At 34.3% G+C, this 18,635-nt stretch overlaps 4 protein-coding genes across 4 annotated transcripts; 3 read left to right on the forward strand and 1 right to left on the reverse strand.

The window, feature by feature from the left end:
* Nucleotides 1–822: 822 nt before the first annotated feature.
* Nucleotides 823–3,263, forward strand: LOC107424380 (peptide methionine sulfoxide reductase A5). Its single transcript, XM_016034169.4, has 4 exons — nt 823–1,185; nt 1,984–2,096; nt 2,172–2,316; nt 2,795–3,263. Exons 1-4 carry the CDS (start codon nt 886–888, stop codon nt 2,990–2,992), a joined length of 756 nt encoding a protein of 251 aa, XP_015889655.3. The 5' UTR covers nt 823–885; the 3' UTR covers nt 2,993–3,263.
* A 1,804-nt stretch (nt 3,264–5,067) lies between these two features.
* On the forward strand, nt 5,068–7,073 carry LOC107424377 (peptidyl-prolyl cis-trans isomerase Pin1). Its single transcript, XM_016034163.4, has 2 exons — nt 5,068–5,529; nt 6,689–7,073. Exons 1-2 carry the CDS (start codon nt 5,295–5,297, stop codon nt 6,811–6,813), a joined length of 360 nt encoding a protein of 119 aa, XP_015889649.3. The 5' UTR covers nt 5,068–5,294; the 3' UTR covers nt 6,814–7,073.
* A 1,400-nt stretch (nt 7,074–8,473) lies between these two features.
* Nucleotides 8,474–13,462, reverse strand: LOC107424415 (zinc finger CCCH domain-containing protein 30). The gene is made up of 4 exons (XM_016034216.4): nt 13,079–13,462; nt 10,151–10,360; nt 9,849–9,973; nt 8,474–9,758 (listed from the first exon to the last, which is right to left on the reverse strand). The coding sequence occupies exons 1-4, from the start codon at nt 13,148–13,150 to the stop codon at nt 8,687–8,689; spliced, it is 1,479 nt and encodes a 492-aa protein (XP_015889702.2). The 5' UTR covers nt 13,151–13,462; the 3' UTR covers nt 8,474–8,686.
* Nucleotides 13,463–16,284: 2,822 nt separating this feature from the next.
* On the forward strand, nt 16,285–18,172 carry LOC107424396 (GDP-mannose 4,6 dehydratase 1). The gene has a single exon (XM_016034185.4). The coding sequence runs from the start codon at nt 16,692–16,694 to the stop codon at nt 17,811–17,813; it is 1,122 nt and encodes a 373-aa protein (XP_015889671.3). The 5' UTR covers nt 16,285–16,691; the 3' UTR covers nt 17,814–18,172.
* The last annotated feature ends 463 nt before the right edge of the window (nt 18,173–18,635 follow it).

The raw sequence follows: 18,635 nt of genomic DNA on the forward strand, positions 1-18,635 counted from the left end.
CTTTGGATGTGCTGCCATGGCTGATAGGGCTTAAGAAAGTGCTTAGGGAGTTTCACTTTCTTTATTTTTTGGAAAACCTTAATTGTTCAGTTTTGGAATTGTTTCCTTTTAAGTTGTTATCCAAAGACTAAAGCATGATACTTTTTGGTAGAAATTTTGTTATATTGTGGAGATTTGGTTGATCTATTTATTTATAACTGCAATTTGGTTTTGTTAATAATGTTTTGTGTTGCATCTTTCAAATGAAAGTGGTAGAAATAAACGGTATTGCATAAACCGTGTTGCATGGAATATTTGGATGTGCTGCCAAATTCAATTGTGCCATTCGTAATATTGGTGTGCATGGCTGGGTAAATGCATTTTATATTTTCACTGCATTTTAATGAGAGGTTTTTTTAACATAGAAGTATCCTAATGTAAGTACTAGAGAAATAATTCTTAAAAATTATCGTAAATTAAATATTTCGGAGTGTAACTATTATCCTAAAATTTTTTAAAATAAATTAATATTTTAAAACAAATCATTTACTTCCAGTAAATATTTTTTTCCATGGGGATTGTCATTACAATATATTGGGCGTGGTTTTAAAGAATGCTTGTTAAGCATTTTTGAAAAATATATTTTTAATGATAAAAAACAGTTTCCTTTTCCTTCCTTAAATATAATAAAAATATATAAAATAATTTTCTGTTATTTATTTTTTATCAAAAAAAAAAAAATCTGTTATTTATGTTTCGGCTTAGGAGGAAGAGGAGGAACAGTGACAAAACAGTATTTTATTAAAAATAAAAATAAAAAATGGGAAAATGTCAATGCGATCTCAGATAAATTTATAAAGGGACCCGGGCAGAAAGTCTACCGCGTCTGCTGTTTGAGACGAACCAATGGCATTTGAACGGAGCATCGTCTCCCAGAGGCGTCAATGGACGCTTATGCTCCTTATGCTTGTCGTGGCTGGGAGGGCTCTCTGTATCAGAATCCCGGATCGGATCTCCGAAAAAGCCACGGACCCACCCGCCAACCAGCTCTTGAAAACTGCGGTTTTTGCTCTCGGCAGCTTCTGGAGATCCGAAGCCGTATTCGGGTGCTTAAACGGCGTCGTAAGAACCACCGTTGGATACGCTGGGGGATCCAAGACCAACCCTGAGTACAGAAGCTTGGGCGACCACGCAGAGTCTGTGCAGGTTGTCATCTCTCCCTCTCCGTTTCTCTTTGTTCAATTTTTCATTTCTATGATTATCTTAGCTTTAACCTGGCATTGAGTTATTATTTATTGGTGTGTTAGCTTCAATTACCGCCTAACATCCATGTAATTGAGAATCCATTTGCCTAAGACTGTTTTAATAGCTATTTCATGTTACATTGGTCTGAGTAATTTCGATTTTGTATATGCTGGTTGGTGGTGCTTGATTTTGACTGTATAGAACATAGCAGACCGTTCATCATTTCCACCGATCTGTTCAGTCAATCAATTGCTTTATTATTGGAATGTAGTCTTCTATTTCAGTATTCCTCTTCTTTGATGGTCAAATTTTTGTGGGAAATCTCGAGTGTTGGGTGTGTTAAAAGAGTAAAATTGTTAGGTGATTTTTTTTCTTTACTTTAATGCAAAGCTAGAAAACTTAAAAATGAGGAAACTAAGTTGGGCAATTTTGATGCTGAAATTTGCATTTATGTTGGTATGGTTTCACAAGTAAGCTACAATGTGGAGAATGGTGCATGAATAGGTTACTGAATTTCTCGAAAGAGGTTCCAGTGCTGCCCTTGATCTTTAACTGTAACATTATAGTTTCAAAGCAAAAGAAGTTGATAATCTCTTGAAGTGACTAGTAGACGAAATTATGCTATTCTTTTGATTATAGATTATTTAAATTTAGCTAATTGGTGTTTATTTGGGTTGTTTGTATACATTGCTTGCAGTTTTTGTTACTTTTGAGAGTGTTTTAAAACTTGCGTTACATGGTTCTGTGAATGCTATGCAGGTTGAATATGATCCGAGGCTGATTACTTTCAGGCAACTTTTGGATGTTTTCTGGTCTAGTCATGACTCTAGGCAAGTATTTGGGCAAGGTCCTGACGTAGGTAACCAGTATAGGTAAGAATCATGACTTTCAGCAGCAGCTTCCCACATTCCAAAGCTTGTGGTCACCAGTGGACAATATGTCAACAGGTCTATCATTTTTACCAACGGAACCGAAGAGTCCAGATTGGCAGCTGCAAGCAAAGAGAGAGAACAAACCAAGTCAAAAATCAGCATTGTCACTACTCAAATTCAGCCGCTTGAAGCATTTTATCCTGCAGAGCCTGAACATCAGGTTTGTTTTTTCTTGATAATGGAGATGTGTGCTGATCTTGTTATTGATAGAGTTTCTTGGTCTTTAAATTGATTGAGGTGTGCAAAATATTTGTGATAACTTTGTAGTGACAAATATATTATTCTCTTCGGATATGATGCAAAAATATGCACAGCATCATAGGGCCATGAATTTAGATTCTAAAATTTTTTTACAGTTGGTATTCTAAGAACTTAAATATAAAACAGAATAGTTCTTTTAAAACTTGAGAACCATTTTGGCTGAAACTAAACATAGTGGGAAGCAAGCAGCTATTCGTGATCTTGACACTGCAAAAGAAGGGATATATGTTAGTTATTGTATATCTAAGGGATTTGTGGTCATGGCTAAATTGAGTAGGCTACATGTTGACAGGATTCACTGCAAAGTTAAGAGAATGACTAATTACACTGCAAAGTTAAGAGAATGACTAATTAACTTTTTTCACGTAAATATGTAGAAGTTCGAGCTCAAGCGAAATCCTTTTCTTCTCCAACTAATTGGGAACTTGCCTGAAGAGGAGCTTGAGAGATCAAGTCTGGCAGCAAAACTGAATGGCTATGCAGCAGAGCTTTGCCCTGTAAGAATTCAGAAGCAGATTGACGCAAAGATCAATGACATTATAAAAAAAGGTTGGCCCATCTTGAGAGAAGTTTAGCCTTATGTTCGTAGTAAAACTTCAAATCAAATATACTACTGATTTTTGCAAGCACCAGCATCCGGAATCGCTTGTAATTCTGGCACCATGTAACTTGTTTATTCAAGCTTAGCATGATCTCCGAGAATCACAAGCTATGGAAACAACGTCATAGATCCAAACATTCTTGTTTCATGCCCTGTAACCTCATATTTCTACCTTGTATTGTAGTTTTCCCAATCACTTACCTGTAGTATGTATAATTGATTACATAAAAATGCATTCTTTTACAGATCGACCCTCTTTTTTTATTATTATTTTTTATTTTTTATGCGACTATATGTGATTGACAAGCAAAAGAATGTGAAACATCTAATGGAAAAACGTAAATGGAATTTAGTTATGTAAAACTAACGGTGCAATGCAGGAGGCGATGAAAACCGGGTTTAAATCCCCAGAGCCCGTCTCTTTCAAATACAATCTTAAAGATATTGCAAATACTAGGCATGTCACAACACACGCACGGCATTAATAGCACAGCTCAATCAAAGACACTTAAGTACTAAATAGGTTGTATCATTTAGCTCTTCAAATTTTTTTTGCAACAATTAAATCCCTAAACTCATTACCATTGTACAGTCAAAATCAAAGTTCCATCTAAATGGCTAACAGAATATACACGTGAAAGTCAAGTCATCATGGCCATTTGACAAGGATACTGAAGGTCATTTGCCACCCATAATTTTCACACTCCCTGCGTAAACTATGAAACTTTGGTTTTAATAATGATAGTTTTAGATGATTTGCTTGTGAAAATTCAATCCCACTTTTAAATGGAAATAATATAAAATAAATAAAATTCAACTATTGTTTTAAGAATAGAAAAAATAAAATATTAAAGATTTTATGGGGTTGAATTTGTATGGGGTTTGGAATTTGGATCCGCTCTTACTCAACAGGGTTTTTATTTTATTTTATTTTCCATTTCAGATTTTCCCTGTAAATTAACATCAAATTCTATTTCTTCTACTAAATTCTAATTTTGGTGATCTTCTGACTTTCGCGTTTACGAGTTGGATTCTCTCTTTCTTCAAGTTCCATATTCAGCATCTTGTATAGAGACAAAAACTCCTAAAAAAACAGCCAAACTCTGTACATAAGTGGAATGTCCACAATGACAAGCATTAAATACAGAAACCCAATACCAATTGGAATTTGAATCGATCTTCGCCTGCACAGAGCTATAAGCATGTCAAACTTCTCCAAATTTGCCTTTCTTCATCCTCAACCTTCATGCCAAATATATACATACAGTTCGTCTATGGTGCGGACGGTTCTCATGCGGATCATAATATTGGTGACGGTTTTTCATAGTATTGGTGACGATTTTCTAAAAAACCGTCATTAATATTATAAAAAACCATCACTAATACTGCGGTCCTTATACGGACCGTCCTCATCATAAATTTTCCGTATATATATATATATATTATGATAAAAAAGCAGAAAAAAAAAATTCCTTTAACTAAAATCCAAACGTGTAGATGTATAAGATGGAGATAGGGAGATTATGGGGTTAGATTTTTCCCAGTTAGTGGAGTTAGAATTTTACTGAATAAATGAACGATTTCTGAGGGAACATGAGGAGAAGCATGAGAATATGGGTGGTAAATAATGCACAATTGTAATGAATTTAGGGATTTAAGTGTTAAAAAATTTTTAAAAAGCGAAATGATACAATTTATATAATTTAGAGATTTGCTGTGATAATATCCTTATCCGTATTTTTGGTGGTTCTCATGAAGTATTCCAATAATAATAATAATAATAATAATAGGGAATATATGTACACATACACGTTTATATATGTAATATGAGGATGCAACCAAAGCCAATCAGCATGAAGAAAATTTAAAATGTTAGATTTTTTATTTTTATTTATTATTTTTTACTTTTGCCCCAATCATACTGCACGTTGCCAATTCTCCTTAAATTGAAGGGTACCGCTGCAAAAAAGATTAAAAAAATAGAAAAAAGGAAAAATATTGGTCGTGGACCGTCGAGACCCGTAAAGCGTTTTAGGTATCTATATGAAGCGAAAGTTGCACATGATAAGTTCACCAACATAACTGCTCTCTCTCTATCTATCTATCTATCTATCTCCGTCCGAATCCGAGCCGCAAAAATAGAGTCCACCGATCGTAAGAGGAAGAAAGTATCATCGTCGTCGTCGATCCCGATCTCGTCAGCAGATCGGACGGACAGGGAGAAGGAGAAGGAGAAGGAGAAGAGAAAAAGCCAGAGCAACAAGAAAAGGTCGAAAATGTCGTCGGGCAATCAGGTGAGGGCGTCGCACATCCTGATCAAGCACCAGGGCTCTCGTAGAAAGGCCTCTTGGAAGGATCCAGAAGGACGTGTCATCTCCAACACCACCCGTGACAGCGCCGTCTCTCAGCTCAAAGCCATCCGCGACGACATCGTTTCCGGCAAGACCAAGTTCGAGGATGCTGCCTCTCGCTACTCCGATTGCAGCTCCGCCAAGCGTGGCGGTGATCTCGGTACTCTGTTATCTTTCCCCTTTTATTTTTAATCTGAAAATTTAAGAGAAAAAAAAAAAAACTTTGAATTTTTACCTCTCTTAGTTCTCAACCGGTGGCAATTTAATTTAATTTATATATATATATATATTTTGCTTCTATTGGTTTTCAAGAGACATGCTTCAGTTTCGTGATTTAGAATTATAATTATTTGGTTTTAGCACTAAATAGTAAATTCAGTGCTTGTACTAAATCTCAAGGTTATTATTGCTTAGATTGTAACAACCTAATTTTTTTCAATTAACACTTTCTTGCTTTTTTTTGTGAGTTTGATTTTGAAATTGCTTTAAGAGAAAGCTTGTTTCGATTAATTTTTGCTGTTAGCTATTTCTGCAGTAAAGAAAAATGCATAGCAAAAAGCTTGTGGTTATGTTTGTGATTTAGAGTTAGTTTGAGGGAAACCTCCCATTAGTTATCCGGTACTTAGTGGCGAATCCGAAATTCACAACTTAAACCATTTTCAGTTCTGTTGATCTTCCACATTGCCTTCGCTATACTTGGTGCTTGGTCCCATATTCAGATGGTTCAAAGTGTTCAATGTCCTTCCTGCACACTTTGAACACTCTTCCCCCATTTTCTTAGCTGGATTTGTCTTTTGCAGCTACTTGGTTTGGAATTTGATACCCTGGGAATTGTTCTCCCATAAACCGGAGAATAGAATCTAGCAAATGGCTTTTTACTGGAATTGTTTTTTTACCCTATCACTTTCTTATGTGTATTCTTAGTTTTGGAATCTGATTGATTCCATTTCAGAGCTTTGGTTTGTAATCAGAATGAATATTATGGCTTGTAAACTTTCTCTACGATGCAGATTTTTAAAATCTAGACAGTATAGTCTGCTGATAGAATTTCAACTCTGGTGCAGCTTGGATTTTTAGAAATTTACCACCACTGGTTTAACTGATTTTTTAGTCTGAAGTTATGAACCATATGTAATATCTGTATGAGTTATACTTAACCAAGAACCTCCATGCTCGTCACTTAAATTCCTGACTTTAAACTTTTTGTTTTGATCTAATTTTCATTGTTACATATTTAGTAAAGCAATAAGCTTCCTTCTAGTTGGCATCTTACATCAAACTTGGGTTTAATCAAAACTACTGGTCCAAACTCGATGCAGGTCCTTTTGGCCGTGGCCAAATGCAAAAGCCTTTTGAAGAGGCAACATTTGCTATTAAGATTGGTGAGATAAGTGATATCGTTGATACTGATAGTGGTGTCCACATCATCCTGAGAACTGGTTGATAATAGAGTAGACCAAGAAATCTCTGAATTTATGAAGATGTTCGAGTGAAGTACGTTTTGCTTCTGGTTGAGGCGAGGACGTCAGCTATATGATAATCCCTTGTCGTAATTCCTATGTGTTATGTTATCTAAACTCATGCATTGAAAGTACCTAAACATGGATCTATATATTGTTCCTATGACATTTGATTCTTGAAGTTTTATGGTTGTACTTTTGGAATGATTGAATTTCAATGACTATAACTTCCTGGTTTACTTTATTCTCTCATGTCCAATGTTCAGTTATCTGTATTCAGTTCTATTGCTACAAGCATTAACTAAGTAATGTAGCATACCAATTACTTAGTAAAACATGTTTTTCTTGATTATTACTATCATTATTATACATTTTTTTATCTTGAGAATGAAGCTATTTAAATTCCTTCAAAACTAACTGTAGCTTTGTTTTGGCCAAATGGCCAGAAGTGTAGCAATGTGAATAGTTCCGTACTCCCAAATCTTTTCTCAATAGTCGTGTAGATGAAAATACTCCGTGATTTATAAATAAAAAAAAAAAAATTAACCATATGTAAATTTGTTTGGTTGTAAAATTTTATGAAGAACATTCCACGAGTAGTATTCATCCCTAATGTGTGAGGGAAGGTGGTTTTGCTATGCGATGACACAAGAGACCAAAGGGAATTTTCTGTTTTGCAATTGGTGCCATGTGTCACCAACTTAAGATGCCATGCGGTATACTACTTTTCCTTTTTCTTCTGTCTCTCTCCTCTCTCTCCCACGAAGTCTCTTTCTCCCGGGGGGAAGCGAATTGCGGACCATCTAACTCTTCTCTAATCTAATTTTGATAGTATACATTCGAAATTTTTTTACCTAAAGTATCTTTACTAGTTTTTATATATTGGTCATTTAGACGATCCACAATATGTGGCAGATTTTGTTTTTCTTTCTTTCCTTAATATATATAAAAATTGGATCATAAAATTTGCCCCAATAAAATCAAGAGCCTAAGTGGAAGAAACAAACTTTATAAATTCAATCAATTATGTTCCACTTAAATCCCTGTTTCATGGCCACATATATTCGGCGGTGGTATTCGTGCTTTGTTCGTTGTTCGTTGTTCCTTGTGCTATAGGATGGGGATAATTTGTACGTTGTTCTAGTTGAAGCGTAAATTTATGTTACAAAAGGCATTAACATTTGTTGAGCGTGAATTAATATGATTTTCATTTTTTTGATGAAAAGAATATGATTTCATGCGCGATAAAAGCAACTAAGACAATCCTTGAATATACCGATATATGACCCGCTATAGTTATATATTTGAATGAAAATCTTTTCTTTAATTTTTTAATGTTTGGTCATCGAAAATCCGTTACTTGTACAGTGTACTGGCAATATAACCGAACAGGCCTACCTATGATAGTTTGAAGATTTTGTACTAAACTTTTTTTCGTCATATAAATGACCCAAAAAACAAATTCACTATCATATTAACCTTTTCTTTTCAATTTTTCTTTTTTCAAAAAGAAAATTTATCATTATCAACAACTTATAATTATCCAACATAATAATCAATATATATATATTATTTTAGATGCACCTACCATTCTATTTAATTATTATGTTTACTTGAAAGGAGATACGGACAAGTTCAGAAAAAAAGGGCAAAAAAAAAATAAAAAATTTCCTTCAAATTTTTTACATTCAGCCCTTTTCCATGCATACTCGTTACAACTAAAAGCTGTCTTTTTTTGTTTTTTTTTTTTTTTAAAGTTTTTCTTTTATGGAAAAACCGAAAAAAAAAAAATCTAATGAATGTTAATGGCTCGAAATCTAGTTGATTTTCATCATCATTTACAGCCTACTAAGATTTTCAAAGCAGAAATCTCCCCGCAGTCTCCCCGCCTAATCTCATTCTCTTTGCACCGTGTGCCTCAATTAAACTACCAGTCCGCCACTGAATCGGCATATCATGTTGGAACGGACAATTGATACCATTTCTACATCCTTTAGTGGTTTTAAAGTATATGCACGGTTTTGCATTCTTCAGTTTTAATTCCCCTTGTCTAACATTTTGATCCAGTTTCAATTCTTGAAAGTCATTATGGTGATTTCTCTTTCGTGAAAATATGGATTCCTCTGTTTTGTCCTTTTCTCCACCATGTGCTCTAATCAAGTTCTTATAGTAGTTCGCATCCTTGGTCAATGTCGCTATTGGAGCTGTATTTGGTTTAACACTCACAGTCTTTGCAGAAGATCTCACCCGATTTGGTATGGCAAACAAGTTACCATTTGGCAGACCAGGCATCAGTTGCCGGTGTGATTCAAGAATGGGTGCGGGAACTGATGATGGTGTTGTTCGGTTAAACCCGGACACTGGAAGAGTGTCTGGTTGAAAAGGAACTGTATTCAAAACTGTTTGGACTCTATTATCTGGTATGGTAGGAAAGGACATGGGAGCTGATTGAGTTACCGTGTTTGTCCCGGTTATGTGTGGACTCACCATACTTTTAGGTGCACTTCCTGTACCGGCTGGTGGTCCTTCCGATATCAATTTCTGGATCATTTTTGGATCTGCTAAGATTTTAATGAGCAAATCAGTATCGATCATGCTTCCATTCTGGCCAACTGTGTTGACAACAGCCAAGGCAGCAGAAGCACTAGCAACTGCATCTGCACCTAGACCAGGCAACAACTTTCCTAATGCAGGTTGTGCACTGGAAAGTGGTTCTGGAGCAGAAGAGTTGCAATTTGCAGTGTTAAGCATTTCAGATCGCAACCGACTTCCAGACAAGTCTAGTGGCTGAGAGCTTGTGGTGGTGTTTACTGGTGCTGGTATATATGGTGTGTATATTGATTCCTCTTCTTCAATAGGAATAATGGGGACAAGAGGAGTGCAGCTATCATTGTAATTTTCATTTTGTACGTCCAAAGAAACAGCAGGGCTACAGAAAGGGCAAAAGATAAACAAAGTAAGTAACATAAAAGAAATGAGATTTACAGAAGCAGCTTCCACGACTAGATGGAGATTTTACCTAGGAGGAATGGCAGAAAAACGCGGAAAAACCGCTTCAAGCACTCCAAGCTCTCTTGACTTTTGATGTTTGACCTCCTCACTCTCCTCACCCGAAGCGACTTGCCAGTTGTTACTCATAACAATCTGTTAAATGAAAGCAACACAGAAAATAAATTCAATCCCTGGATAAAGATCAAATCTAACATTTACATCTGTTTAAAATAGATTGGCATAAGAAAGAAAGCCTATAAGAGTATAAAATCCTTCATATATCTCAAGTATCTCATTAAAACTTCTCTTTTATTTAAAACAGAAAGCTACCTTGGGAGGGCATTTCCATTGAATCTGAGGGATGAGGGGAAGTTCCGTCCGTGATTGGCTAACAGCAACAAAACCATTTTCAAAGCCGGGGGGAAGACCATCAGATCCCATAGTGTTTGAATGCAACATCTTTGATGACTTTGCTTCAAGATGATCTTTAGATATCATGCCAACTTTTAAAGGGCAATCATCACATGAGAACAGTTTTACCTATTTAACCCAGAAAAGGAGTTGGTCAAACTTAATTTCCAATCAACAAGTCACCAAAACAAATATTAATGGAAAATATCAAACCGACTATCACGATACTTGAAAAATATGAAAGAGGAACAGGAAAAGTAAGACAGAGTAATGAAAAGAAATATTGCAATCTTAAAATAAAGGATAAACAGTTCATACTGAAATCACAGTGCTCCTTCTATTTCAATGCACAACACTAACCAAATGCATAAGGAATAAAATGTTAATCTATGGACAAAAGAGGCCAAAAATTTCCAGAGCCAAGGGATCCATAACTGAAACCGCAATCTTATCACCCTTTTTTCTTAAGAAAAGAGACCCATTCAAGTTCAATGCAACTCTTCTTTTAAAAAAAAAAAAAAGAAGAAAAAAAAGTAAAAAAAAAAAAAAAAAGAAAAAAAAAAGTTCAATGCAACTCTATCTACATCCTTTAATATTGAAGTTGTCAAATGACATAGAGATTAAAAGAAAGCACATTCTATAATGCATGAATTCTAGCAACAAAATAAGTTGAAATGCCTCAATCTACTGCTAACAGAATGCATGAATTCTAGCAACAAAATAAGTTGAATTGCCTCAATCTACTGCTAACAGCAGAATGAAAGTGGGAAAAAGGATAAAACAAGCAAAAAGTGCAATGTAAATCACTTCAAACACAGTTCCAAAAAAGCAGTTTTGCTACACAAATCCTTTACGAAAATCAACAAAGGAACAGAACCAATAGGAACCAAAAAGAGTGGGAAACAGCTAAAACCGAAGAATTCAACTGACTATAAATTTCATAAAGTTCATAAATAACATATTTAACTTAAACAAGTATTAGGAAAACAAAACATTCTTGTCTTTGTTGTCATTATAGTTCTACTCCTGTACACCTTCTAGATCAATGGTGAACCACAACCATTTAAAACGAAGAGATGAACCAAATTATAGGAAAAAGACTCATCAAGCTTCTAAATCAAATGACTACCTTATTGCTGTAAAATAGACATTCATACTTTGAGCAACGTAGAGAACAACATTCAATTTTCTGAATCACAATTCAGAAAGACAGGTCCATCAGAAAAATTAAATTATGATAAAAAAGAACTTCGATTAAAAATTTTATTAGACATTACATATATATGCATCAGCACAGATAGCATTTATTTTTATTTTTGTAAATATTATAACCACTGAACACATTTTTTATTTAAGAATATCACTCATCTTCCAACTTTAGCATTGCATTACTTCAAGAAATTAAACTTTGTGAAGTGCAGCTGTGCATCTATTTGACTAAAAAGAGAGGACATTATCAACTTCTCTTAACGTTTGATATAATTGCTATATGCTACTAGTCCGAAAATTTTTGGAAATTTATCATTTATCTTACTTTTTAACTGGACAATCTATCTTCATTAATTGAAATGACTCATAGGGAAGCTAATTGATGTGTTTTAAAAATAGTTTAATATAAATGATTATAGCAGTTCCAGTACTGCTTTGCAACAGTCATGTCATGCTAGTTCTATATGATAATAGACTGTATGATAGATAGCTCAAGGATACCCCAATACAACAACTTTCTTTCATTCTTCTTCTTTTTTTTTCCCAACCCAACAAAACAACTTGATCTCATAAAAATTGCATTAGATTTCCAGGTATCATAAGTTAGGATGCATAGTAATTTTGTAAAATAATATTGTTGCCACATGATTAGTTCTTATTTAATAATAATCCTCTTTCGCTAAAGGATCTTTATTGCTTTGTTTCTAACTGTCAATAATTAGACTTAAAATGAAACCTAATTTTATAAACCGAAATTTTCCAAACAAACAATTTGACCAATTAAACTAGAAATTATAACCAAAAAAAAATTAAAATACAGTTTTGACGAATTAGAATAATTTATGACTTTTCTATAATATCATTATTATTTTTATTTTTACATTTATTATTATCTACGAAATTTTTTAAACTCTTTTCTTTTTTTCTTCCATTTTATTACTATTATTGTTATTATTTTGAAAGGGAATGTTCCTCTGTGACAGCGTTAAGGAACCCAGTAAATTTCAGTTCGATTCTTCTGTAAAAAAATTCTATTCTGCAGGAAGAGACGGACCTTTCTATTGATGAAAATCCTCTTCTTCTTCTTCTTATTCTTCTTCTTTTTTATTTATTTATTTATTTATTTCTGTTATTAATATGTAATTTTAAGATCCAGATTCTTGGATCAAAATTAAAGCAACTTGAAATCATATCATTCATATGAAATAAAATTTACTATGCTGGCTTTCATCACTATCCAGAATCTTTGAATTTGTTAAATACCATAAATGCACTCCGAATCTCTTGCAACCCCAATACCCCATGAAAACTTAATGGAGAAAGAAACTCGTTCAATTAATTGCAACCAAAAAAAAAAAAGAGATAGGAAATTTGACCAAAACAAAAAAAAGCAAAAATTATATCAAATACGTAGTTAAATCCGGAATCTTCTAGCCAAAGAAAACCCAAAAAAACGACGTATTTTCTATCTCTTTTCGAAGGGAAAAGGAATAGAGCCTAAATCTAAGATCCAGATCCACCTGAGAACAAACAAATCGAACGTCGATTTGTTAAATCCAATAACCCTAAGCATTTATCTTAAAATTATTTGCTTATTAAACAACCAAAACGTTGATTAAAAAGATTTTGCGTTTATACCTGACAAAGATTAACTCCAGGAGCCCACGAAACTCTCTTCGATATCCTCGACCGCTTCATATTCATTCTCATATCAAAAACTCTTTCTCACAAAAAACAAAAAACAAAAAAAAAAAAAAAATTATACTTTCAATTATACCAATATAGTTTCCGGTAATCTCCAAGAAAAAAAATTAATCAGATTAATCTAGTTTTGTAATCGATTCTGATTTAGAAACCCTAAGGCTACGAACAGCGTCGAGAGAAAAGTTGCAGAAAAGCACGAATTAGAAAACCCCACTTTTGGGTCAGGTCTAACGGCTTTATAAAAGGAGAAAAAGAAGTGGCCCAGTCTGTCTATAAGTAATAATTAGGAAGAAAACCCTAGACCTCTTCTAATTTTTATTTTTATTTTTATTTTTTTGAAAAGCTAGACCTGTTCTATTTGTTTTATATTTTTGGGAAAACTCTATCTACATTCCTAGGTTTAGTAGGAATCCAATGACACCCCCGAAAAATCATTATTTTCCCTCTTGATGTTTGGATAATCTCATTCATCATCTTAGGAGTTCATTTTTAAAAAACTTAATTTTATTTCAAAAAAAAAAAACTTAATTTATGAATAATCTACTTTACTTTTACGCGTTAAAAATAAATATCACTTAACTATTCTATGTAAATGTGTATTAAAAAATATTCACTATGAATCTCATTTCTACAATAATAAAAAAAATAATAAATAAATTACAATTTTAATATATATTATTATATAAAAGGATTATAAAATAACATTTTTATATTTATTTTGAAATGACAGAGTAAATTGGAGTTTTTTATAAACAAATTTATTCAAGAATCAATTTAATTCCTTTTTTACTTTTTTGGATTTGGCGTTCGACCGACGAGACGTAGGGTGTACACACTCGTTATTCGCGAATTTAAGTTGTTGACAGCGCACACAAAAGTTGATTTGATATTTGTTTGAAAATATTCATTGGCATACGGACGGACGGATGAGATCTGAGCGCTGGCCGTTGCATTTTTTTTTTTTTTTTTGGCTATTGTCTAAACCGGTGTTTGGTGGCGAGGCAGTTATTTTTGTATGCGACACGGTTTCTCAACGTTGGTAACCTTATGGGTCGGCTTTCTGTTGTAGCATATGGTATAAATTAATTTTTATTTATTTATTTATTTTATTTTAGAATGACGATAACTATACAAATTGAATATGCATCATATAATAATATATATTTCTTTTTCAATCATATATATATATATACATACGTGGCAGAGCACCATACATTAGAGCACCACAGCCCCAGCCAGTGGACGCTGGGTCGAGTCTTAAGGGGGTTGGGAATGCCAGGGGGCATAGCCAAAAGAAAAAAAAAAATATATATATATATATATATATATATATATGTGGCAGAGCCTCTTCAAAACTATTCTAGCCCATGTTCCTACAAAGGTATAAGATCACATTTTTCAATAAAACTTATTTCAAAATAGCTGATTGGGATTTCTAAATAGCTAAATCAATTTTTCTAATTTAATTTATATTTATATTTTTTTTTCATTTTTGCTACTTAAAATATTTTTCCATTGAATTTTTTTCAACAGATAAATGATTGGAATTTTTTACTCCCTCTTTTGCAAAGTAAAAATTTCTATCTACTTTAAATTTTTTTGGTGAATACGTGTAATTTTGTAGGTTTTTTTTTGGCTAAGAATTTTGTTGCTATAATTTAGTATGGGCAGCTATTGTATGATATTTTTGAGCAATAGTATAAGCCAAATTCAAAAGTAATAAATATGTTCTTATTGTTAAATGCTCATCACCTTCTAAGAATAAACATGTAAAAACCGTAATAAATAATTTTCTTCGCGGTTAAGTTGAAATTTGTAATAGATTTCATTGAATCTGGTCAAACAATGATACAAATATGATTTTATCGTGGATGAGAGATTTTGAGTATTTAGAAGGTTCCTGACCTCCTTATTTCTTAATGAAAGGCTATATGGGTCTTATTACTTATACAATGAGTGATTGATCTGACTTTTTTGCACATTTTGTCCCCTACACAGCTATGTAGAGTTTGAGTCATTGCAAATACATAAACAATGCATTTTAACGTGTTATTTCCTCGATTCAAACTATTAGTGCTGAAAAGTAGGAGAGTCCAATAACAAAAGTTTCTGATGAAAAAAAGAAAAAATTGTTTATTGTCTCTTTCTCTCTCTCTCTCTATCTCTCTCTCTCTCTCTTTCTCCCTCTCTCTTTTTATTTTTATTTTTTTATTTTCCGCCATCATCAAACAAAACTTAAATTAACAATGACTTATTTCAATCATGTATAAACCATTTAAATAATTCTCTTTATAAAAATATATCATTTATTTTTAAAACAAATATATAAAAGCAAAAGAAAAAAAAAAAGCAAACGAAAAAAGAGGTTGAATTTGTCCCCTTAAAAATAGTATGGGAAAAATTTTATTTGGTTGAATTGCAAAACTTATAACCAGTTTGAATCATTATAAATCCAAAATCATATAAAATAAATTATATAAAACTTGTTTAAGATCCCAAATCAAAAGATATTAATAAAACTTTACATTTTACTTGCAATAATTAGTGAATATAATATCTCATAGTTATATTCATCAGGAAAACTCATTGGTTTCTGATCAATATTCATTAAGATTATTTGAATCTAAAAAATTTAAGATACATTTAATACATAAAATTGTTATTCCCATTAAAAATACCAAATTTTGTTACAATCAATAAAAAATCAAATTTTATATTTAGCTATGTAATTTTTTAAATGTATTAACCATTTAAATTTAAATATGTTACAAATATAATAAAAATATATTTAAATTTTAGCTAGCTAAGAAAATATAAACAACAATTATAAATGGAATAGTCAATCCTTCGAATGAAAATAATATTTATTCCTTGAAATAAATATTTCTTTATTTGATATCAAACAAAGAAAAACATTAATATTGTGGGACAATTATTATCTTCGTATATTCATCTTGCATAATAAACACACCTTTATATTGGACAAGTAAGATTATTATCACTATAGACTATTATAGTATTAAAACAAAATAAAAATCATCGTTGTCTCTAATGACATCTATACATGTCCTTAAAAATCATTTTATCAACGACGAAGATTTATCATAATTTACCCCAAAAAAAAAAAAAAACCAAAGGGGAGATTTGTCATATTTTTGTTTAATGTAAATAGAAATATAGAAGTTTCCAAATGCAGCACAACTTTACGCTAATTACAGTCTAGCCCAGATCTACCATCACTAATTCACAATCCACATCACCGACGCCCCAGGGGCACGACAGTCCCGCCAAGCGGTTTTTCCTTGCCCAATATTGACCACAAGAACCCTCAAGATCTGAGGTGGCAGTCTGCCATTCGTCAATATAGTAACCGGAAAATAGAGGTGATAGTCAAGTCCTACAGAGCAGCTACACTGGATCTGTCCCCCATCTAGAGCGCTCATAAATTTTCCACAACACCACCGTCGAAAATTCACAACGCGTTTCTCTCCCTCCATTTCACTGAATTTAGCCAGGCTCGAAACAAATCCATCGGGGCTCGACAACAATGGCGTCCGAGAACGACACTAGCGGATCCGGATCCGGCTCCACCACCAATGGTGAAGCTCCTCAAACTACGCAGCACCGCAAGGTTGCTCTCATCACAGGCATAACGGGTCAAGACGGGTCGTACCTGACGGAGTTCTTGCTGAACAAGGGTTACGAGGTCCACGGACTGATTCGGCGGTCCTCCAACTTCAATACGCAGCGGATCAACCACATCTACATCGATCCGCACAACGCCCACAAGGCTCGAATGAAGCTCCATTACGCCGATCTCACTGACGCCTCTTCTCTCCGTCGCTGGCTTGATACAATCGCTCCCGACGAGGTCTACAATCTAGCCGCCCAGTCACACGTCGCCGTTTCGTTCGAGATCCCTGACTACACCGCCGACGTCGTTGCCACCGGTGCCCTCCGCCTCCTCGAGGCCGTTCGCTCCCACATCGCCGCCACCGGGCGTTCCAACATCCGATACTATCAGGCCGGATCGTCGGAGATGTTCGGCTCCACGCCGCCTCCACAGTCAGAAACGACGCCGTTCCATCCCCGTTCTCCTTACGCCGCGTCCAAATGCGCTGCCCATTGGTACACGGTTAATTACCGCGAAGCGTATGGGATCTACGCGTGCAATGGGATACTATTCAATCACGAATCGCCGAGGAGAGGCGAGAATTTCGTGACCAGGAAGATCACGCGAGCGGTGGGTCGGATCAAGATCGGGCTGCAGAGCAAGCTGTTCTTGGGGAATTTGCAGGCCTCGAGGGATTGGGGTTTCGCCGGTGATTACGTGGAGGCCATGTGGATGATGCTTCAGCAGGAAAAGCCCGACGATTACGTGGTGGCAACTGAGGATTCACACACGGTACAAGAGTTCCTGGAGGTGGCTTTTGGGTATGTGGGATTGAATTGGAGAGACCACGTGGAGATAGACAAGCGGTATTTTAGACCCGCAGAGGTTGATAATCTCAAAGGGGATGCGAGCAAGGCGAAGAGAGTTCTTGGATGGAAACCAAAAGTTGGGTTCCAGCAGTTGGTGAAGATGATGGTGGATGAAGATATTGAATTGGCTAAGAGGGAGAAGGTACTTGTTGATGCTGGCTATATGGATGCCCAACAACAACCCTAGATTTCTCTACTCCTGCTCCAGTTTTTGGTTAAGTTCAACCAAGTTTATTTTTCTACAATTAGGGGTTTAATCCTAATATATGGTGCAATTGAATGGCTTCCAGAGCTTAGTATATTGTCATTTCAGTAATTTTATTGCTGTTCTTTTTTCATTTCGCCAGTTTGTTCGATTTTTATGTAACTTAAATTCATTCATTTTGAGCATTTTTTACACAGAAGTCCACTGTTAAGAAGTATATGTTTGAATGTCACTGTGATTTCATTTCCATTGCTACTTGCAATTCCTGTATTAGTACATCAATTCCTTCAATTTACTGGTTCTGGGCCTACATTCTTATCTTGTTGGCCTACATTCTTATCTTTCATGAGGTAAAATCATAGATATGGTGGTTTGTGTTGATGAGGGAGTCATTCAAGTCTGGCATGTCACTTATCATTTGCTAGTAACCACCAAAATTTTAAATTAGCACACATGACGTCTCTCTGGAGTAATTTTCAAGAAATAGCTTTCTCATGTTATATGTTTACTTGGAAATAATTTTGAAAGCAACTTATGAGGTTATCAGCGATATTTGTGGATCTTTCATGATAGCTTATTTATCGATCCTGTCTTATTTTGTCAGGCAAAGGAAAGGCATAAATAGTGGAGGGATTTTTTTTCATCCTTGACGAAATATAATAGGATAAAAGCTTAAACAAAAGCATAATAACAAATAAGAAAGTAGCACCATATCTCTTTTGTGCCAAAGACGAAATTCTCTTCTGTTATTGAACCTATTTGTTTGCTAATTTTACCGTTCTATTGAAGTTGAGGGAAACCTTA

The sequence above is a fragment of the Ziziphus jujuba genome, chromosome 7 (assembly GCF_031755915.1).
Source record: "Ziziphus jujuba cultivar Dongzao chromosome 7, ASM3175591v1".
Taxonomy (NCBI): Eukaryota; Viridiplantae; Streptophyta; class Magnoliopsida; order Rosales; family Rhamnaceae; genus Ziziphus; species Ziziphus jujuba.

Coding starts and splice junctions, on each gene's coding strand:
- LOC107424380 (XM_016034169.4), top strand. CDS start 886: ATGGCATTTGAACGGAGCATCGTCTCCCAGAGGCGTCAATGGACGCTT. Junction 1,186..1,983: donor ACCACGCAGAGTCTGTGCAG/GTTGTCATCTCT, acceptor AATGCTATGCAG/GTTGAATATGATCCGAGGCT. Junction 2,317..2,794: donor CTGCAGAGCCTGAACATCAG/GTTTGTTTTTTC, acceptor GTAAATATGTAG/AAGTTCGAGCTCAAGCGAAA.
- LOC107424415 (XM_016034216.4), bottom strand. CDS start 13,150: ATGAGAATGAATATGAAGCGGTCGAGGATATCGAAGAGAGTTTCGTGG. Junction 10,361..13,078: donor CTGGAGTTAATCTTTGTCAG/GTATAAACGCAA, acceptor TGGGTTAAATAG/GTAAAACTGTTCTCATGTGA. Junction 9,974..10,150: donor AATGGAAATGCCCTCCCAAG/GTAGCTTTCTGT, acceptor TTCATTTAACAG/ATTGTTATGAGTAACAACTG.
- LOC107424377 (XM_016034163.4), top strand. CDS start 5,295: ATGTCGTCGGGCAATCAGGTGAGGGCGTCGCACATCCTGATCAAGCAC. Junction 5,530..6,688: donor CAAGCGTGGCGGTGATCTCG/GTACTCTGTTAT, acceptor AACTCGATGCAG/GTCCTTTTGGCCGTGGCCAA.
- LOC107424396 (XM_016034185.4), top strand. CDS start 16,692: ATGGCGTCCGAGAACGACACTAGCGGATCCGGATCCGGCTCCACCACC.